This window comes from Sminthopsis crassicaudata, chromosome 1 (genome assembly GCF_048593235.1).
Source record: "Sminthopsis crassicaudata isolate SCR6 chromosome 1, ASM4859323v1, whole genome shotgun sequence".
Taxonomy (NCBI): Eukaryota; Metazoa; Chordata; class Mammalia; order Dasyuromorphia; family Dasyuridae; genus Sminthopsis; species Sminthopsis crassicaudata.
The window spans coordinates 561,832,539-561,856,266 of NC_133617.1; the positions used below are offsets into that span (position 1 = coordinate 561,832,539).

The 23,728-nt window shown below is 34.8% G+C and overlaps 1 protein-coding gene across 1 annotated transcript; it reads left to right on the forward strand.

Annotated features, from left to right (window-relative positions):
* Nucleotides 1-12,199: 12,199 nt before the first annotated feature.
* Nucleotides 12,200-23,682, forward strand: LYSMD3 (LysM domain containing 3). The gene is made up of 4 exons (XM_074282112.1): nt 12,200-12,386; nt 12,656-12,813; nt 14,919-15,190; nt 20,373-23,682. Exons 3-4 carry the CDS (start codon nt 14,930-14,932, stop codon nt 21,036-21,038), a joined length of 927 nt encoding a protein of 308 aa, XP_074138213.1. The 5' UTR covers nt 12,200-12,386; nt 12,656-12,813; nt 14,919-14,929; the 3' UTR covers nt 21,039-23,682.
* Nucleotides 23,683-23,728: the final 46 nt, after the last annotated feature.

Below are 23,728 nucleotides of genomic sequence, written 5' to 3' on the forward strand. Positions count from 1 at the left end.
TTTTCTACCTTGCTCCTTCCTGCCAATTTCTAGCCCCAATTTTGAACTTCCTTTTATGTGTTATCTTCTCAAATTAGTATGAAGACTCTTTGAAGATACAAATTGTCTTTCTTTTTTGCTTGTATCATTATTTCAGTGTTTAGCATATTACTAAATGTTTTGCCTCAGATAGTTCAACTATCAAAAAATAAGAAAATATTAATATTTCTTTATCCAAAAAAGCTATTCAACAATAAATGACCTGTACATATGCCTGCCTAGACCTGGGATTTTATGTCATATTTCCCATAATCTTAGAGTAGAAAGGGCCCTCAACAGTCTAATTCATACCCAAAGAAATTCCCACTTATATACCTGACAGGTATACTTTATAGTAACAACAACATTGGCTCTGGAGTCAGAAGACTTGGGTTCAAATTCCGCTTCTTAGGACGTGGAAGACTCTAAGCAAACCAGATAATTTCACTGGATTTCAGTTTCTCCAGATGTAAAATGAGGAAGTTGAAGTAGACCTCTGAAGTTTCTTCCAACTCTAGTTCTATGATAGTATGGTCATCCAGCAAAAGAAAGTCAAAGTGGGGATCTCCTGAAGCCGATCATTCCACTTTTAGACAGCAATAATTATTAGGAAAATTTTTCTGACAGAAAGTCTAAATTTGTCTCTTTGCAGCTTTCCCCAGTGCTCTGTTTCTCTTCTCTCAAGCCAAAATGAGCAAGTTTAAGCCAAATTCTTTATGAAAGCTTTTCAAATTTTATAGAGAACTATCAGATTTATATTTTACCTTCTTTTTCTCAAGCCAAATATACCTAACATTTTAAACCAGCATTCATATAATATGAACTTAAGACCCTTCATTATCATGGGCTGTCCTCTTCTCAACACTTTAAATATCCACAGCCTAATTAAACCATTAAACTCTGGTCACTCTCATATTCCAGTGAGTAACAGAACTCCAGATGACTCATCTCAAATGCTTGGGTAGTGCTCACTATCTTTTGCCCCAGACTCTTTGTCACTTGCTCTTGATCTTTTTGACCCCCAATCTCTCAGAACTAAAAAGTTATGGTCCTTCCTGAAATTATGACGGTGTTTTTCCCTCTTGCCTTTGTTTCCCTTATAGCTGAAGCCCTATAAAAGGTCTGTGTTTTAATTGCTGGAGGTTGGACATCTTGTGGGCAAGAGTCCTGTCCAATAGGCTAGCCCAAATTCTCCACTATTAAAATATTAAAAACCTAATCTCTGTCTTGCCTTAGTTTCTCTGACCTTACATTTCTGGAGGCTTGTGATGACCGCATTAACACCCTGGATACCTTAGAATCAGCCAGAGTCAGGATAAGCAAAAGTCTTTATTCTTGGTCTATAGCAGTAGAAGTGACGAGAATGGATGCAGGATCTCCGCGACCTCACCTCCTAGTCTCCTGCCCAGAAATGACTCTGGCTAGTCTTACTCCACCCACTTGTCCCTCCTACAATTCTCTGTATACACCAAATGATTGGGCCAGCACAGGATAGTGGGAAGGGCTATTCTCCAAGCACATTCTTATAGAGTATTATACAATCGGTAATTAGCCTCAAGTGCTCAGACTTCAGTGCATTAATTCAAGAGTTTCAGCCCTTTACAGAGGCCCCCTTGAGATGAGATTTGAGGGCAAGATTAGTGGTAGGGGCTGTGAGGGGAGCCTTGAGCTGGCTGGTCTTGGACTTATTTTAGGGAAGCTGGCACCTGGTTTCTTCCAGGATCCCATGAAGACAATGGTTCCAGCCACAGCAAGAACCTACTGACACCTCTATTTCAGCTGCAGTGGAGAACCTGGTTTAAAATCCTTGAATTTTTCTGTTTTCTGTTTTGTTTGGGTGCTAGCACTTTGGGACCCCAGATACAATTGGGCTGATGAGCCATACAATTCTGGGAAGTGTCAGTAGAACACCACATAGCACTATTTGATCTGGAGGCCTCTGGCCACAATTCGGGATGCTTTTTAAAGAACAATCTGATCTGGGTGTCTCTGGGCACAAATCTGGGTACCTCTGGGCACAAATCTGGATACCACTAGGCACAATTTGGTTCTGGGTATTTTTTTACATATGGGAATTCTCTGTGAAGGCAGAAAACTCATCAGACTGGAGTTTGAAAGCTTATTTAAAAGACTAAATTTGGATTTCTGGGAGGAGAGATTGGCAACTCTCACAGCACTCCTGAGGTGTTAGGAATTTGCCCCTAGTTTGTAACTGTTAAATGTTGTGTTTGTGTGGTCTGTGTTTGTGACTTGTCTGTGTGTTGTGTTAATTTAAGGAATTCTGTTAAGTTTTAAGAGCAATGATTAAAACTTTTGGCAATTGGTCATTTCAATATTGCAAAGGTGGCTAGCATACCACAAAATGCTTGTGAATATTAACTTCTTATTGGACTTAATTGTAATCTGTTTGCACTAATTTGGAAAAAAGAACAGAGAAAGCTTTGCTGCTTTTAAAATTGGCAGAAAAGCAGTCTTTTCAAAAACCTGTTAGAAAAAAAAGGGGGGGCAATAAAACTCACCATAGAAATATACTCTGGGAACAGGGAAGACTGTGGTTCATCTTCAGAGGAAACTATCACAATAAACACAAGATGATTATGAAAAAAAAATGAGGAAGGGATGAACACATAGATAAGCAAAGATTAAGGAAGAAGACAAAGGAGGGATGTATGGATGGAGCAAGATTAAGTAATAGCAAGGCAATTATATTGAATTGAGCAAACTTAAAGAAAAGATCAGCAATGATAAGAAAGATGTGTGTCTATGTGTGAGGATATGTGTGTATGTATGTATGTATGTATGTGTACATCTACATATGTCTCTCTATATATTCTTTCTAAACTATAGCCTTGTGGGAGTGGTAAGGGGTGGGGAATGAAAGAGGGAAAAAATAAAGTAAAAAAGGTGTGCAGCAAAGAACAAAATAATTTACAAGAAAGTAGGAATATATGTGAATATAATTTCTTCTACTAATATATATGTATATATACTTTATTGAACTGGTATTTGTTATACATATTGAATCCTCCCTGATGTTCTATTGGTACATGACAATGTTCTCTTTTGTATTCCTTTTCTGTTTTTTGTTTTTTCTTATTGTTTCTTTAAATAAAATAAATTTGGGGAAAAAAGAACGATTTAAATTCTGGTTTTGTTATTTACAGCTTGTAGATATACTCCTTAGCTTTCTGTGATCTGAAAATATGATAAAAATGCCACTTATGCCTTTATCCAAGTCACTGACAAAAATATTAATTAGCACAGAACCAACCTGTTGTATTCTACTGGAGACCTACTGCTCTACTGACAATGAATCACTAACAACTAGATTTCTCAAGACTAGCTACTCAATAAGCTCTGAATCCATCTAAATATCTACATCTCTTTCTGTTCTACACAAAAATAATAAAATGTTTTAATAAATTTCACTCTAAAGTTTTAAAGTCTAAGTAATCTGTATCCACATTATTCTCCTAATATATAACACTTAAAAAAAAAAAAAAAAAAGGGAATGAGATAATCTTCTATGACCTTGTCTTGATGAAGCCAAACTGACAATTTATAATCAAGGAATCCTTTTCTAGAGGCCTATTAACCACTTCTTTAATGAATTTTCATAGAATGTTTTCAGTAATGAAAGTCAAACTCATCTAAAGTTTGAAGATTCTATTTGCTTACTTTCAAAAGTAATTAATTGGAGCATTTGCCTTTCTCTAACCTTTCAGCCTTTCTCCTATCCTCTTTAAACTTTAAAATGCCACTGGCAATGATGTTTCACTGGAACAGAGTCCTCTCTGGTGAATAAACTCCCTCCACTAATGAGCATGTATAATTCTGTTAAGAAAAATGCCCACTGTCACACAACTAGTATGTAGCTCATAGGCAGGACTTCAAAGTTAACCCCCCAAGTCACTGAGATAGCCTGTCTCTTATAACATTTTTTTTTTCATTTAAAAAGAGCTATCTTTACTTTGTGTGTACCTTACTAGTCTTTTTATAAATATAGAAAATCAAAATTTATTTTTAATATCTAATTTTGCCTCCATTTCCAAAAAAGCAGTAATAAACCTAAAAGATTCTTCTCCCTTTAACTTTAACTTAAAAATAAACCTTTTTTTCTACTGGATCTGTATCCCAAAGAGATCATGTAAAAGGAAAAGGACCCACATGTGCAAAAATATTTGCAGTAGCCCTTTTTGTAGAGACCAGGAACTTTAAAGTGGGGAATAGCTGAATAAGTTATGGTACATAAATGTAATGGAATATTATTGTTCTATAAGAAACAATCGGCAGGATGATTTCAGAAATGTCTGGAGATACTTAGGTGAACTGATACTAAGTGAAGTGAGCAGAACCGAGAGATCAACAGCTGATAGACTGCTGATGATCAACTCTGATAGACTTGGTTATTTACAACAATGAGGTGATTCAGGCCAATTCTAACATCATTTGTGGTAAAGATAGCCATCTACATCCAGAAAGAGGACTATGTGGGACCTTGTTGCCTTTTGCTTGCTTTTTTCCTTATTTTTCCCCTTTTTGATCTGATTTTTCTTGTATAGCATGATAAATGTGGAAATATGTTTAGAAGAATTGCATTTTTTCCCCTTGGGGAACTATTTATTTATTTATTTATTTATTTATTTATTTATTTATTTATAATTTTATAATTATAAAAATTTTTTTGGCAGTATATATGCATGAGTAATTTTTTTATAACATTATCCCTTGTATTCATTTTTCCAAATTATCCCCTCCCTCCCTCTATTCCCTCTCCTAGATGACAGGCAATCCCATACATTTTACATGTGTTACAGTATAACCTAGATACAATATATATATATATATATATATATATTTTCTTATTGCACATTAAGTATTAGATTCCGAAGGTGTAAGTAACCTGGGTAGATAGAGAGTAGTGCTAACAATTTACATTCACTTCCCAGGGTTCCTTCTCTGGGTGTAGTTATTTCTGTCCATCATTGATCAACTGGAAGTGAGTTGGATCTTCTTTATGTTGAAGATATCCACTTCCATCAGAATACATCTTCATATAGCATTGAAGTGTACAGCGATCTTCTGGTTCTATTCATTTCACTCAGCATCAGTTGATGTAAGTCTTTCCAAATCTCTCTGTATTCGTCCTGCTGGTCATTTCTTACAGAGCAATAATATTCCATAACCTTCATATACCATAATTTACCCAACCATTCTCCAATTGATGGACATCCATTCATCTTCCAGTTTCTAGCCACTACGAAAAGAGCTGCCACAAACATTTTGGCACATACAGGTCCCTTTCCCCTCTTTAGTATTTCTTTGGGATATAAGCCCAATAGTAGCAATGCTGGATCAAAGGGTATGCACAGTTTGATAACTTTTTGGGCATAGTTCCAAATTGCTCTCCAGAATGGTTGGATTCTTTCACAACTCCACCAACAATATATTAGTGTCCCAGTTTTCCCACATCCCCTCCAACATTCATCATTATTTGTTCTTGTCATCTTAGCCAATCTGACAGGTGCATAGTGGTATCTCAGAGTTGTCTTAATTTGCATAAGAATTCCATATTTTTAACCTGTATTGGATTCCTTGTTGCCTAGGAGAGGAGTGGGAAGAAGGGAGGGAGAAAAATTTGGAACACAAGGTTTTGCAAGAGTAATGTTGAAAACTATCTTTGCATGTATTTTGAAAATAAAAAGCTATTATTAAAAATATATATTTAAATAACAAACAAAAAAAAAAACCATACCTTTTTTTCTTTTCATGGGCATTTTATTACTTGTCAATAACCCAGACCTATGTCCTTCTCTTACTTATTTGCAGTTCTAGCAATTCTATTCTATTATAGTAATTTCAACTTCTAAAAGCCTTGTGGATAAATTTAGGCAAGGAATGTACTGCCATTTACTCCCTGTAAATTTTCTGAACCTGAGTTTTCTCATATATAAAATGGTGAGGTTAAGTTATATATTTGAGACACCTTTCCAATTTTAAGTATGAGTTTCCAAATATATATGAAGATATATAGATGTAAAGAAAATCTTATTGGGTTTCAACTAAAAAAGCAATTGGACTAAGATGTTCCTGTTTATCTTTATAGTTGAAAACATTAAACTAAGTATACTCCCCTCTCTCTAGAGATGCTACTACTAGGTATACAACTTCAAAGAAGTAAATTTAAAAAGAGGTCTTACACAAAGCAAAATATTCATAGAAACGTTTTCTGTGAATTATTGGAAACAAAGTAGAGGTGACCAGTTCGGAAACAGCAAATAAATTTTGAGTTATATGAAATGATAAAGAGTGAAGAAAACAGAATAAGGGAGATAACATACATGAGAGGAAAAAAAGGAAGAGAAAAATTGGAAGAAGAGAAAAAGGCAGGAGGAGAAGAAGAAAGAGAAAAAAATGTTGCACAAAACTTGGTCTTGGAGAAGAGATGAGAAAATGCACTTTTCCCTTTGTTGTAGAGATGGAATACTGGAGACACTGTCAACTGATTTGCTTTCCCTATTCCCGCCCCCATCTTAATTATAAGGGATAGCTTGCTGAATACATCTGAAAATATGTTCAGAAAACTAAAACTATATAAAAATAAAGGATATCAATAAAAATATTATTTTCTGGATTTTAATATCAACTGTCTTTCTCTCTCCTAGTTAGTACCTTCCCTCACCTCTCCTTTTCCAAATCCCTTTTAATTGTTGTCTTACCCCATTAGAATGTGACCTCTATGAGAGCAGACACTATTTCTTATTGCTTGTATTTGTATACTCCATGCTTAGCTAGGTGTCTAGCAAATAATAAGTATTTAATAAATAGTTGCTGCCTGCCTGAATGCCTTTGGATTTACTCTTCAAAATGGAGATGACACAAAAAGAAACAGATAGGAGAAGAGCCACACACAGAGAACTTTGTGTTCCTGACAAGGGGACCCTCTCCTTCCCATTCTCTCAACAGAGAACCTTTCTACTCTGGTCTCTGTCCAAGGAATCTTGCTTTCTTCTCTTACTATTTATTTAGATGATCTCAGTCAAGTTGACTTTAAATCTGATCTTCAGTTTCCTCATCTGTAAAAAGACAGTCACATACTTCATACTTCACAGGATAATTGGAAAGTTTATATGAAATTCATATGAAACAAAGTATATCCTAAATATCATCTGTTATAATTCTGCCAGTTTGTCTGCCTCCTCTGAGTACCCTTTGTCACACAGTTATACAAAAAAAGCAGAATCCCAGTCTAGGTCTTTCTGGAATCTCAAGTCTCTCTACCATAGCACTACATAACTCATGAGTTGTTAGGGTGGAGGAGGTACTTTATAAACTCTTTTATATAAAACATCATTATATGAATGTACACTATTATTATGGTTAGTAATTATAATTATTGTTCTAGGGTCAGTGCTTTCTTCATACTCAGTTTTTCTTGTTCTATGTATACTTGGTATGTATTATAGACACCTACCCCCTTTTTCTCTAAAAGAATAAAAACTCCTTGAGAGCAGGGACTAGTTCCTTTAAGTCTTTAAACATTTATATCAATAAGTATTTCATGCAATATTTTATATACAAAATGAGTTCTTTAATGATATTTTTAAAAACTATTTTGTAAATTGAGTGTTTTGTGCTATTAAGCACAGAATTCTTATTCTTAATCAACTCTTAAACCTTTAAAGAATCAAGTACCAAAAATTACAAATCCCTTCACATATATAGTGCCTTTAAAAGTATAAGGACAGCATGTTTTCATAGAATTCACATTTTCATTTCTGTAGAAATTTCAATGAATTTTGTAGATGATTATAGATGTAGATGTAGATTTCTACAATGAAATTGTAGAAATTTCAATGAATAATGTTTCAGATTAGACTTCTAAAAACTAAAATCCTGTTTTTCTGAGATCTGAGGATCCCCTCTCTTTTTTTGTGAGGGAAAGCACTTGTTCCTAACTGGCCCAATTTCTGGAACATGGCCAAAATTCATGGATAACTGAGTTCTTTGTATCTTCCAATAACCAAATGTGACTATACTGGAGACCTTATAACTGTAGTTTCTTTAAATCTAAATTATAATGACTTAATAACATATATGTTATTTTAAAAAGTTTCATATGAAAGAAAACAGTTGCATTCCTATGGCAATGCTTCAAATTCTATCACTTAGACTCTTAACAGGGGCCTGGCAGCTCACTGACATTAAAATAAGGAAAGTAACCTATATGCAGAATGAAGGTTGTATCCCCATTAGCATTCATGAGAGTTCCACAGCTAAAGCCTTACACATCAAGTTGGGAATATACCCTTTGTCTATTGATGAGAAAATGTCTCTGTGATAAATGGTTACAGACAGGGGTGTCATAAGGGCAAGAGCACAACTCAAGCAGGACCATTTTTTTAAAATGCTCTCCCAGCATTTCTTTTTCTTTTTTTTAAATATAATGGGCATAACTCACGTCCACTCAGATAAAGAAAAAAATATTATAATGTAGATCTAATTCTCCCGACTTTTCCTGTATCATTAATTTGTAAAAACAGCAAGTTCCCTAAAAATAAGCTAAAATGATGCCAAAATAATCTTGAAAGCCTCTATTCAAATGAAAATTAAAAGAAAAATAATCTGGATGTTTTGACTTACAATATTTAATTCTCAAGGCAGCATGTTCATACTTATCTTAGGAAAATAGCAGATTTGACCCAAAATTAGCTCTTTCTTCCCCACTGGACTTTTCAGGGATCAAATACTTTCAAATATTTTGCCATAACTCTATGACAAAGTTGATAAAAAAAAAATGGTTCAAAAAGTGTTCTGATCACAAAGCAAGTCCATTACCACAGTTGGGGACAAATCAGGGAAAGAAAATTATAAACCAATATTTCTATTGAGCATCAATAAAAAATTAAATAAATTATTCATGAAGAAACAATAGAAATAAAATAAAAAAATATACAGTATGACCAGGATAAATTTATGCCAGGAATGAAGAGTTGTTTCAATATTAATAAAAGTATAAAGGTAATAGTCTCTCTTAATAATAAAAATAATAAGAACCACAAGAATATCAATAGATGAAGAAAATACTTTTGAAAACTACAAAAGCCATATATATTTAAAAAGACTAAAAAGCGTAGGGAAATGGAACTTTCCTCAATATGTTATATAATATTTACATGAAACTAAGAGCCAGTATTATTTAAAATGGGGAAAAACTAAAGGTACTTACAACAAGATCATGTGTAAAGCAAGGACTTCCATTATCACTACTTATTTGATATAGATCTAGAAATGCTGGCTACAACATTAAACAAGAAAAAGAAGTAGAAGGAATAAGCATGGACAATGAGAAGACAAAATTATAGCCTTTTGCAGATGATACAATAGTCTACTTAGAGAACTCTGGAGAGTCAACTAAAATTTTTTTTTAAATTAGTACTATTAGCAAACTCATGGGATAAATCCTTACAAGCCATTAGCCTTTCTATATGTTACCAACAAACCCAACAGGAAGAGAAAATACATTTAAAATAAAAACAATGTGCAAATATTCCTAAGTTTACCTGCCCAGAAATATATAGGAATTATTTGAATGAAACTACAAAATGCTTTTTATAGAAATAAAAACAGTTATTTGGAAATATAGTAATTGTTAATGACTGAGCATGTCAGTTAAGTAAAAATAACAATATTAACTATTAATTAAATTATTAACTAAATGTATTTACTCAATGAGTGTTATCTCAAACTACCAAAGTGTTGCTTTATATAATTAGAAAGCTAATAGCAAAATTCAAGTAAAAGAACAAAAGGTCAAGTATCTCAAGGGAAATAATAAAAAAATTGGAAAGGAAAAGGACCTAGTATCACTATTTCAAACTATATTATATACCTATAATCATCAAAACTATTTAATGCTGGTTAAAAAATAGAAAAGTTGGTTAATGGAACAGACTACTTATACATGATCTTCCAGAAAACTGGCATATAAGCATTTCACAACAATTTCACAAAACCTATTGGGAAAGCTGGAAAAAGTTTGGCAGAAATTAAGATTAGTCTAACATTTCACATCATATACCATAATAAGCTCCAAATATACACATGTTCTGAACATAAAAGATTATATCAGAAACAAACTAGAGGAGAAAGGAAGATATACCTCTTACATCTCTAGTTACTTTACTAGATAGGTGGCACCATGAATAGAGTGCTGGAATCTGGAATGAGGGAGTTCAAATCTAGCCTTGTTCTATAATGCCAGAGAAACTGAGGCAAGACAGAGATTGGTTTTTAATCTTTTAATAGCCAATTGAACAAGACTCATGTCCCAAAAGGTGTTTGTGCCTACCCCCCACCCCCAGCCAGCTGCAGGGGACTCTTCAAAATATTCAGCCCCTGAGCAATTAATTCCAGAGATTTTTATAGGGCTCCAACAATCAGGGAAACAAAGGCAAGGGGGGGGGAACACTGGATGAGTGGACAAGCCATAATTCCAGGAAAGGATCATAACTTAGTCCTGATAGGAGAGGGGTCAAGATAAGAAGGTTGAAGACAGGAAATAGAAAATTATTATTCTTCTATTTCAATGCCTAGGATAATGCATAGCAAATGCTAGGTGCTTAACAAAAACTTCATTTCCCAAAAGAATATTAACACAATTGTCAGCAACTACATTTTTTTAAATTGTCCAAATTAGTAGTAATGAGAGAAATACAAATAAAAACAGCTCTGAGGTTTTACCCCATATTCATCAGATGAGCAAAAAACAAACAATGGAAAATAAAAATTATTGGAAAGATTGAGGGAAAGAGATAGGAAGAATTAAGTTCAGGTCTAGTCAGACACTTATTGGCTGGGTCAGACATTTAACATCTTGTCTACTTCATTTTCCTTGATTGTAAAATGAAGATAATTATAGTAAGAATCTACCCCTCAGGGTTATTGTGAGAACTAAATGAAATATTTTGAAGTCTTTTGAAGATTTAAAAAACTATATGAATGCCAGCTAATGGATTAGAAATGTAGAAGGGAGCCCATACCCAAGGTGTGGATTTATTTTGCATCACTTCTTATTTGATGCAAGGGAGAGATTTTGGTGAAAGGGAGGGAAGTAGTGATAGCCCAGACCAAAAAAAAAAAAAAAAAAAAAAAAAAAAAAGGTGAGAGAAAGATTTAAAAAAATAGGAATTCAATGACAATACTTCAAATGCAAAGAGGTGGTTCAGTGAGTAGAAATTGGGCCCTAGAGTCAAGACCACCTGACTTCAACTACTTCAGACACTTAACCCGTTTGCTGTGGTTCCCTAATACTAGCACCCACCCCCTAGGATCGTTGTGAAAATCAGATGGGATGATTTTAGAGCATTTAGCCCCGTGTCTGGCACATAATAAGTGCTATTTAAATGTTAAGTATTATTAGGGAGACAGACGAGTAGGGCAGTTTCGGCATTAATGTATTGAACTGACTACACATATGCACATACATATATTAACCGTGTGTAATGGAAATTTTTTGCTACTTTACATCTCCTTAGAAGGAGCTCACAGCACTCGCTAAATCCAGTCACCTGCCGAGTCTGGCAATCTCCGCACACTCGGGCAGTGTCCGAGCTTCGGAACACCACCAGGACTGCTCATTTCTCTCGGACCTAGCACCGAACCCTGCTTGGGCCGTCCGCCCACACTTCCGCGTGCGGGCTCTGGGGGGGCTCACTTTCCTTAGGATAACCCAGAGAGCTAACAGCGGGTGGGTGGGTTTGCCCTGCGCAGGTGGCTAAAGTTTGACTAGACAAGTCCACGGCAGCGAGCAAGTTAATTTCCACAGGAGGCATGTCCAGCTCCCGCACGCATACATTCCCTGTGCTGGGAAGACTGAAGCACCATTCTCTTCCCTGCAATGCTCCCGTCCAAACTCATAACTCCCAGAGGCCCAGCGGTTAACCAAAGCCTCCCGGTCTGAGGAGTTTCGTCTCCGCGAGCCTTAGGGAGGGCGTCTCTCAGCAGAAGCACAGCTGCGGACTAACATGGCGCATGCGCATCAAAGGCCTTCTACTCCCACCCACCTCTGGTTCCCCGCCCCCACCCCCGGTTCGCTCCTCCCGCCCTCTCCACCCCCTCGCTTTCCTCCTCCGTCCCCCTGCCCACCTCCGCGGTCCAACGTGATGACGTACAACAGGTTTGCGGACGTGGCGGCGGCGGCCGCGGAGGCATCTGGGCAGAGCCGAGCTTACAGGGGGAAGGTCGCTGCCGCCGGTGGCGGAACTGGAGGAGCCGGAGGAGACGGAGGTCGTGGGAAGCTTTGGCCATGAACTTGATGGGATCCGTAGCGGGCTCGGCAAGCGCCGTCCCCCTTGCTGGAGGGAAAGGTAAAAATGGCGTTGGGGGCGATGGGGGAGAGACGTTCCTCCCTCCCGGGACTAGCTCCTTCTCCAGCTTCAGAAGAGGAAGAAGAGCGGCAGTCCCCAGGAGACCTCCTCCTCCCACCTCAGTACAGGTGTATGGGCGTGAAGTGGCCGCCGGCGGCCAGCAGATCCTGGCGGATCCCATCTCTGGTTCCGCGGTGAGGAGGGTGGCAGCATTTCGTGTGCTTCAAATAAATTATTTACGGTATTTTTCATCCCGCCTCTTATTCTAGCTAACCGGTGTGACGCTTAAAAGTCGCGAGCAAGACTTAGACCCTGACGGACAGGTGTGCATGGATTGCGATCTGCCTCGTTGGAGGGACCGTCCCATCGATGAGACCGCAAGCCCCTTGGGGCGGACAAACGCATAGGACAGAATCCTAAGTTCCAGGTAATAAGATAGAGAATGGGAGTAGGGAGGGGGCGAGGCCGAAGTGAATCCCACAGAACACTGACCCGCTCCTGGGGAGCGAGCGTGCTGTGTGTCCTAGTACTGTTGGGGCTCGTGCTCTGACTCTTGTCCGTTTGGACTCCTGTTAGTCAGGCTCGGATGACTGCACCCGCAGTTCTGTCAGTACTGGGACATTGTGGAAATCGTTTTTGCCTGCACTCCCCTTAGCTCCCTCAGTAGCACCTGTAGCAGCTCTTCAAAACCGGGACTGCTGCGTTTTCCTAAAAAATCAAATAACTAAATGGCCACGACGTGGTCCGTGGAGACTTTGAGAGAGTAGACTGGATTTCTCTCTCTCTTTTTTTTTTAACTTTGTTCTTTGACTTGCTTGACTTGAGTGCTCCAGACTTTTGTTTTAAATAGTTGGCCCAGTGAATGATCTCCATTGGTCAGATTCCAGCATTTCATGTTTAGCCGAATAAACAATCAACTTCTGCTTGGTGAGGTTTTGTCTCTGTTTACTGTGGTGACTCTCAATCAGAAAAGTGAGACTATTATGATAAGGATAACAATGTAGTGTGTAAGCAGCACTTGAACTTCACAAAACAGCGGTATTTATTAGTTCATTCTCAGTTTTATCCAACTACATACTCCTGAAAGTTTGATAAAGGAATGATTTTTAGATTACTTGGGCAATTTTTTCTTTATGAATTTCTATATTTGAGAACTACACTGTAGAAACTGGAGTGTGTAATCAGAGCCAGGGAAATACTGGGCCAAATTTAGTAACACTTAACTATATTTATATATATATTTCCCTTTTAAGGAAAATTTTTATCTTTGGATCAAATAAATGTAAACTCAGCTAAGCTTAGATTTTCAAAAGTAAATCTTCATTCTCAAATACATTAGGAAATCATTTATATGCATTGTTCTCAGTTGAAATCTTAGGAGAATCTTAAAAAAAAAGAAAACAGCATAAAGATGTATTTATGCTGTGTGTTTAGCTGAACTTTGATCGTTTTTATCTACTGCTTGAGTTTTTAGTAATATCTTATATACAGTATGACTCATATGATTCAAGAATGCCTACCAAAACAAAATCTTTATCTTAAGGTTTCCTTCACTTCAATTATAAAATTGTATTAATTTTATTTTGAAGGGAGTAATTGACTATTTAAAGAACAATGTTCCTAATGTGAAACATTTAATAAAAAACTTAAATGGAAATACAGAATATTACTATCTGGTAGGACTTTCTTCTTTTCCATTGTGTATGCCCTAAATTTAGAAAGTTGTTGTTTTATTATTATTGACTGGCATTCTGGAAATAAAAGTCAATTTTACATTAGTTTGTTTTTATTTGTAATATTTCACTCACACACACATACACACACAGAATGTTGATTTTTAAGCCACTAAAGTTCTATACTAATTGGTCTAGGAAACATCTAATTACACATTATCCTACAAGTTGAGAAATAAAAACAAGAGTCCTTAAAAATATAGCGAAAAAAACCAAAATATGTTCTGATTCAGAAAAGGCTGTTATTGTACATTAAAAATACATTGTGAGAAGAGTATACTTGTATTGAATATTTAAATATACAAAAGACACTTTTTATACACTTTTTATGGTAGTACCAGAAGTTTAGGTCATAAGCACATAATGTATCTTTAAAATACTTAACACTGCTAGAACTGTGTTATTACCATCAACACTTCATTTCTTTAGTTATAGTGTCAACATAGACACCTAATTATCTAGTACCTAGAGCAAGTTCTTCATAACCTCAAAGAGGAAAGTTAGTTCTTTAACATTATTCCTTAGAGATTTGTCCTTGTTTAAACATTTTTCCCCTAAGCATACTGTAATTGATGATTACTACAAAGGGAACAGTTCTTATCCTCCAAATTGTTAAAATATATTTTTTAAGACTTAGAAAATCTGTGGATATATACTACTATGTATATAATAGTATATATGTGAACATATACTGAAAACTATTTTTAACAACTTTGAAAATAAGTTTCAAGTAGAAAAATTGGTTTTTGCATTAAATTTTGATTCAAAACAATTTTTTCACAAGTTTTCTCTTTTATAGAGTTTGAGGTCATGGCGGGGAGGAATCAGACTCGCAATTTTCAGTTTCCAGTCACTCAATCTGTGATGAGCAACCAAATATATTCATTTGGAAATAATACAGAAACTGATATCTTTGAAGAAGATGCTGAAGTGTATGAACTTCGACCAAGAGGAAGAGAAAAAGTCAGAAGAAGTACATCAAAAGATAGACTGGATGATATCGTATTACTAACAAAAGATATACAGGAAGGGGATACTTTAAATGCAATAGCTCTTCAATATTGTTGTTCAGTAAGTCTTTTTTTTTCTTTGATTGTCCCAAAAAAACTATATATAAGCCAAAGTGAAATTTCATTTATCTTGTTCCTCTTTTCTCTTGTATTTCTCATGTTCTCTTCATAGGAAAAAAATATATATATACATGTATGTGTCTATATATATATAGACACATTACATGATTGTAAAATTCTCAGAAAGTTATAAATATAATGTATTTAAAGTTTCATATCTATAAATGTGTCTACTTGAGATAACATATAGAAAATGTTTCAGTCATCTTTTCTGAGTGCTTAGAACAGTATGTGTAATTATATTATCTTTTTGATGGTTCTGATATGGATGATGTTCATGATTCCACATTCCAAATTTTTCCACATAAAGCCTAAACAAAGTATCATTACAAAGATATTAACAAAGTTCATCTATAAACACAAAAACAAGATATGAAGCTATGTGATTCTTACACACATTATCACGAAGAAAGTTCCCAATTTTAAACAAATAATTTATTTAGGCTGTATTCTTTCTAGAGAATGAGGTATAAAAGTATTATTCGGATGTAAGTCAGGCAGTCAAATGTAATAGCTTTGTTAGAGAAGACTATCAGCTCTTCTTTGGTTACCTCAGGACAGTTTCATGAAGGAGGGGATACTTCAGGAGGGTTTTGAATTACTCAGAGATGATATGATAGACTGGGAAAGTACAAGTATTTCAGATAAATGCCATTGCTTTGGGAGTAGTTTAAAAGTAGGAATGGGATAAGCAGATGTTAGCGTTCATGAGATGAGTAAAACAAAGATTTTCAATTATAAGAGGGCATATGGGAAGATAATGAAGGTCTTTTGGGGAAAGGTGAAAAATTCAGCTCATCAGGAATCACAAGGCTTTAACCAAAGATGTAGAATAAAGAAAGTAGTGGGTAAATATAGGTGAGAGATTGTATTGAAGTTAGGGACATTTGAAACATTTACATTTAAAATATTTTAGATAAGAAGTAACTAGAATTCCATATATTGGTAATACAGAATTAAGGACAAACATAGTAGATCTATTTAGGTTAAATGGTAATGTATGAACTGATTTCAGTATTCAAATGGATAGGACTAACTCCAGTATCATTTAATTCTTGTCTGTAGATATTTTTTAAATGGTGCTCTTGGAATGGTATAATAATGACATGAAATCATCATGTAGAGAAGTTGAACCACTCTCCCATTGCCACATGTAGCCTAAGTGATTTGTCTAACCTGAAAATTTTGTATGTTAGTACTCATGGAAGCCATTTTATATGAGTTCCCTGATTTCCCTTGTTCATACTTTGTTACCTTTCTAAATCCCTTTGATCTCTTTTCTCATTTTCTCCTTCTTTCCCACACAAGGTAGAATCCTTTTCCTTTCTCAAGTCTTAATTGCTCTGAATATGCACCTGATCCAATCCCCTGCCATTTTTTCCAGCAGATGGCATCCTTAATCATCCCCTTTCCTTTATTCCTTCAAATATGCTCAAGTATTACATATCCTTTAAAAAACTTCCTTAGACATTACTTTTTCCTTAAGCTGTCTTCCTATGCCTTTTCTCCCTTTCTCAGGCAAATTCCTTGAACACATTTCTCTATTTCATTCCTTCAGTTATTATCTTCTTACATCTTAACCTTTTTGCCATCTGGCTGATGACTTCATCACTGAATAAGAATTGCTTTCTAAAAAGTTACCAATGATCTATTGTCAGGTTTGCTGGCCTCTTTCACAATCCTCATCTTTTTAATTTTATTAGCTGCATTTGATATTATTGATCCACTTTTTCCTCCTAAATATTTTCTGCTTTTAGGACTTAGGATGTTATTTTTATCCTGATTTCACTGTGATTGCTTGTTCTCAGTCTACTTGGCTGGCTCTTTATCCAATCATGACCTTTCACCAATGAGTATTTCCAATTGTCCAAAGCCCTATACATACATACATTTTATATATATATATATATATATATATATTTTTTTTTTTTTTTCAATAACTCATCAGCTTCATTTGATTTAATTATCATCCATGCAGATGACTTCTATATCCATTTTCTTTCCTGAGTATCATTTCTGGATCACCAAACTAGCTATTGTAAATTTCAAACTGGATATCTCAAAGACATCTCAAACTGAGTATGTCCAAATAGAACTGCTTCTCTTACCCCCCCCTCCCCCCCGACCTTCCATCTGTCAAACTTCAAACTTGCATTTTTCTTTCAAAGATACTACCATGGTTCCAGTCTTCCAAGTCCATTATCCTTAACTTCTCACTCACCCCACATATCCAAGCATTCATCAAATCTTTTTTTGCCTCCATTCTCACAATTGAATTAATTTCAGGATTCATATTTCAAACCAAGTCACTATCTTGATTTAGGTTCTTAATACTTCTTCCCTAGACTATTTCAGTGGCTTCTGAATAGGCTTCCTGCCTTGAGTTTTTCCCTTCTCCAGCTTATTCTACATACTTTACAAAATGATGCCTCTGGAAACACAAAACTGACCGTATGATTCACCTACCTAATCCATTCTAGAGTAGTGGATTCCTATTTTCTCTAGGACAAAACCCTGATAACCTTGCACCAACCTTTCTTTCCAGCCCCACGAATATTACTTCAAACTATCTGATCCAGCCAAACTGGTCTTCTCTGTGTTTCTCATGTATAGCAGCACTCATATCTCATCTCTGTGCTTTTGTACTGGCCATCCCATGTACTTAGAATACACTCTCTCTACGCCACTTTATAGAATTCCTTTCTTTAAAATGAACTCATCACCATATTCTACAGGAAGGTTGTTCCTGATCTCCTACAACTGCTAATATCATCCATCTCAAACTAACTTATATCTTAACTACTTTTAATTTACTTGTAATAATTAACTTTATGCTGTATATGTATACTTTATATGTGTATTATCTCATTAGGATTATTAATTTATACTTTGTACTTCACTCTCTACACACCCCATTACTGTTCCTGGTACAAAGAATATGCCGGCCAAATGTTTGTTAGTTGATTGACTCTGCAGAAGTTAATCTTAGGGAAGAAAAGTTGATTCTTGTCTATCATTGAAAAAGTTAGTGATCTCTAATCTGATTCCTAGAAATTGTAAGCAGCTATTAGGAAAGAAAGAAGATAGCATATCACCTTCCCCACAATCGCAAATCTGTTGTGAGGCTAGTCTCTAACACAGTCCCAACTCCCCTTATCCCATGTCACCCCTTAACACTCACTCACTCTTCCCATTTGCAGTCTCCCAATCTCAATGTTGCTGAGATAGATGTTGGCACCTCAGTGTAGTTCTATCCTAACTTCAGCCTGGTAACATCAGTAGTTGTTCAGGTGTTTGTGAACTCCCACTTCTCCAGCAGAGATCTTCTGCCCTAACAAAGCACTTTTATGGCGTTAGAGGCTTTCCTTTTTGTCCCGGACATTATATCACACAAAATGGGCGAGCATACTCATTCTTTGGAGTTTCAATCTGTAGACTGTTTTACATAATTTTTCCCTGAAAATATACCCTTTATTAAACTTTCTATTGCTATTGAGGGCCTCATCATCCTTATAGTCATCCTAGATTGCAACCTTTGTGTCTTCAGCTTCTATATTCCCTAATCCCATGGTGAAATCTTGTCATTTCTTCTTCCACAATATATTTTGAATCTGTCTCTTTTCTTCCTTCTCTCACAGCCTCTACTGTAATTTAGGACTTTATCACCTTTCTTCTTAACTAACACAGTGGCCTGCTAATTAGCTTTGCTGCTTTAAGTCTCTTCTCTCTAATTTACTCTCTTTATAGCTGCCAAATGACTTTCCTAAAATCATATCACTCCTCTACTCATTAAATGTAAGTGGCTCTCTGTTGAATCCAAGTTCAAATATTATTTCAATTTTATCTCATTCTTTTTAAATTTTAATTTTTGTATAAGTTTTATAATGTATATAATTATTAATTTAGTACTATGAGTAAATAGATACATATGGGGGGGATGGATGTTAGAAAAAAAATATTGATAGGGTGCACAATCACAAATTGAAGGGATGCCCACCAATTAGAGAATGGCTGAATAAATTGTGGTATATGAATGTTTGGAATATTATTGTTCTATAAGAAATCTGCAAGGGGTCAAGAAAAATTGAATCAATGCTTGACACTGAGGAGGATGAGAAGGTCCTAGTTTGTCCAGTTAGAGAAGAGCCATTGTGACCAAACTGGTGCTTTGGATCTTATAAACCATTTCCTCCACACCAGTAACATGGGGTAGGTAATAGAAACATTATTATTATTTTTTTTTTATTATTGCTTTTTATAGACAAAACATATGCATGGGTAATTTTTCAACACTGACCCTTGCAAAAACTTCTGTTTCAACTTTTCCCCTCCTTCCCTCCACCCCCTGTCCTACATAGCAGGTAATCCCATTACATGTTAAATATGTTTAAGTACATGTTAAATCAAATATCTGTATACATATTTATACAGTTACCTTGTTGCACAAGAAAAATCAGATTTAGAAAGAAGGTAAAAATAACCTGAGAAGAAAAAACAAAAATGCAAGCAAACAATAACCAAAAGAGTGGAAATGGAAATGTTATGTTGTGGTCCATATTAATTTCCTAATGATCTTTCTCTGGGTATAGCTGGTTCTGTTCATTATAGATCAAATGGATCCTCTCATTGTTGAAGAGAGCCATCTCTATCAGAATTGATCATCATGTAGTATTGTTATTGAAGTGTATAATGATCTCCTGGTTCTCCTCATTTCACTTAGCATCAGTTCATGTATGTCTCTCCAAGCCTCCATGATACCAAACTGTCCCTAAAGATTACAGACCATAAAGTTTGCACTGCTGGATGAAAAAGTTTTGTCATAAAACCAATTTTTCATTCATTTAACAGTGTTTATCAAGGGGCTCTAAGTTTTAAAGCACTGCTTTGATGATAGGAATTTTTCCCAAGTTGCTTATAATCTAAATGGATCAGAGAAAAAACTTGTACTAGGATACTGGGAGAAATACAAAGAAATTGAGACAAAATGATAAAAATTGGAAGAACAACTTTGACTTCTTTGTTTTCAGTAAAAAGTTTTGAGAAATTATGGTTAGTGGTTGAAATTTTTTCTTGATTTTGAATTCCACTGACTTGCTTAAACAATTTTTTTTTTTTTTTAACAGGTAGCAGATATCAAGAGGGTTAATAATCTCATCAGCGATCAAGACTTTTTTGCACTTAGATCTGTTAAAATTCCAGTAAAAAGATTTAGTGTATTGACTGAAACACATTATTCTCCCAAAGGACGACAGAATTCCCGTCCTTCAGCTGCCCAGTGTACTCCAGAACTGCAAGAGATATTTCCTAATTCTGATCTTCTGGTTTCAAATGAGACTGCTGGGAATTTCTTAAAAGAAGTGGACAAAGACATAGAACAAATAGTAAAATGTACAGACACAAAGAGAGAGAACCTCAATGAAGTGGTTTCTGCCTTAGCAAAACAAGAACTGTGTTTTGAACCTGACAATAAAAGCATAAGACGTAAGGATCCCTATTATGGAGCAGACTGGGGAATAGGTTGGTGGACAGCTGTGGTAATAATGTTAATAGTAGGCATAATAACACCAGTATTTTATTTACTGTATTATGAAGTTTTAGTTAAAGTAGATGTTAGTCATCATTCCACAGTGGATTCCTCACATCTGCATTCAGGAGTCACAGCTCCGTCACAACAGAGAGAAATAGAAAATGGAATAATTCCAACAAAAGGAACAAATGTGGGACAACAAGATGATTATAAACCTCATAAACAGAATTCTCAATTACCTTCTACATGGCATATCACGTAGCATTCAGTTCTAGATTATAATATTTATAACTATAAATGTATCTGGAATGCAGAGAATCAATTATATTCTTTATTTACCACTCATTGGCAGTATTTTGGTTTATTGAAAATGCTTTTATTTCTTCCAGAGACTTTGTGTTTTGAGCCATTTGCAAGTCAATTCTGTGTGAACATTAAGCTTTCTACCTGTCCTATGTTTTGAATGGTTTTAAGTTAAGTCTGTTATGGCACTGCAAAAGTGAATTTTTAGTACACACATAGAAATTTCTTTAGAAAATGTTGTACCCACTTATTTAAAGATAGTCTTGAAGTTTGGTTTTGGTTTTGGGTTTTTTTTTTCCAGTAATTTTTTTAAGGTATTGATGTTAAAAGTTATTAAACAATATGAATATTAGCATTAGATGTATGCAACTGAAGAAAATCTACTACCTGATAAGCATATTATCTCTTAGCTCAAAATGTTTGGTTGAGCAACAGTTGTTTGATTCTAAAATTATTTGTGATAGCACAGTGTGAACATGATGCTACCTATTTGAATCTGTTGGTCGGTTTTTATATGACTTATAATATGATATGGCATAAAAACAAGTAAAATCAAATCAAAAAAACAATCAGGAAGATATAATTTTGGCAAGAGGAGCTAGATTTTCAAATTGATATAAAATCTAGGAATTATATAGGAAAGTAGCATCATTGAATAATTAGAATATTGGAGTGAATCAAAGTATAAGATGTTTAATCTGTTTCTCAATTTTTTTGTACATGTCTTTTAACTTTTATGCCCATTTTGTTTTGTTTTCAGTAAAATAAGTATACTAGACCTATGTACTTATGTAATTCTTTGAAGAAAAGTGCTAGACCTGTACACTTACATTATTTGTGGGAAAATTCTTAATACCCTATGATGAACTGTTGCACTTCCATACATGCCTTAATTAAATCAAATGCCTTAATTTAATGTTATAAAAGTTAATATACTTTTTAGAATCAAACTTATACTTCAGTGTCCTAGTCTTCCCGTTCAATAGAATTAATGCCTGTGATGTATATATAGTATGAACTGATCTTAGTTTCATTTAATCAAGCACAATTTCGTGGGCTACACAGATGTGACTTGTCTTTTTTGTGTAATGTGAATTGCCAAAAATGGCTCATTAAGAAAAAATTATAAGCAGGGTCATTTGAATTGGTTGGCAAAATAGATACAGTTCTGATTTCTTGACTTCTTACCCTATTTTCCATAGGGATGATTATCTAAAATAGAAAATGAGTGACAAAAGAATTGTTATATTATGAAGGCTAAAGGAGAGAAATTGGTAGGGGATGAAGATACATATACCTTCTGAGGGACATCAGAGCAAGATACATGTCATGCCTTAAGTTCATAGTAATCTGGCTGCCTACTGATTAATTTTATATGTATTCACGTACATACACATATATACATACATACAAAAAATGTGGTGCTGCTGTAGAATATAGGATTAATGGAATATGACTTGTCTTAAATGTGTAACTAAAATTTTTTGGTGTGTTTTTCTTAGGTATATGATCCTGCCTCATTTTCTGGGCATTATTTTCTAGTGTCAGATGTTTGAACTTCAGGTACAATCATTTTGTATCTAAGCCCTATCCAGTGAATAATTGTGACAGATCAGTAATCTAGACCCTTGATAAAGATGGAAGGAAAACAACACTGAGCCCTTTCATTATATTACTTACCAAAAAGTGTTATTGGTAAATACATCACTCTAGTTACTCATATAAAAACAGCCTGAGAAATGAGTAACATTCGTGAAGATACCTATATTATGTGTGAACATGTTTTTTCCCAAAAAAAAAGAAAAAACTTAAATTTTCTGTGCTATATTGCATAGAGAAATGGAATCTTTTTCTAGTCCTTAGTATTAACTTTAACTTATATGTTCTATGCTTTTTAGCAAGTATACTAAAAAATATAATAGGAATAAAAATTACAAAAAAGCAAAAATCAATTATGTGAAAAATTTATGGTGTGATTCGGATTAGTAAGCTAAAGAATATCATTGATTGCCTTCTCTACTGGTGCTACTTTGAAAATTATTATTGTGTTCTAATAAGTAAATAGGTAAATATACATTGCTTTTTATTTTAAACATGAAATTTGCGTAGATGAAGGAACCACTTCTGCTCTATAGAATGTCACTTGGTGATAAATATGAATATGAAATACATCCTCTTTAATTGCTGAGCAGTTCCCCTCCTTTACCTATTATATGGTTCTAGAACTACAAATTTGAATTTTTAACTGCAACATCCAAAAGAGAATATGGGTAAAATTGGCAAAGAAGTACAATTTTAGTAGGTAATCATTACAAAAATAAATTTTCAGTTAATGTACTGTTGAGCATCATGACAATGGTGTGTGAAAGTTGTTCTATAATTTTCTCAATGAGGACATATTTTTGTTTTCTAATTGTAGGCTTTGAAAATGGGCTTAAGGTTAAATATATATTGGACTCTTATCCTGATAAGTGTTCAGATCTAACTGGCATACTTTATATTAGCATGTATCAAACTGAAAAAAATATATAATTGGAAAAATAATCTTGGTTCTTTTGGAAATGTTTGGTTATAAATAAAAAATTTTTGTGTGTGTTCAAAAATGTAATTGCAGTTTTAACACTTCCCAGATAAAACATGGGCCTCATT

What these genes read in the sequence shown, in the direction of transcription:
- LYSMD3 (XM_074282112.1), top strand. Translation starts at nt 14,930, where the DNA reads ATGGCGGGGAGGAATCAGACTCGCAATTTTCAGTTTCCAGTCACTCAA. An exon ending in CTCTTCAATATTGTTGTTCA is followed by an intron (nt 15,191 to 20,372) that starts GTAAGTCTTTTT and finishes TTTTTTTAACAG; the next exon opens with GTAGCAGATATCAAGAGGGT.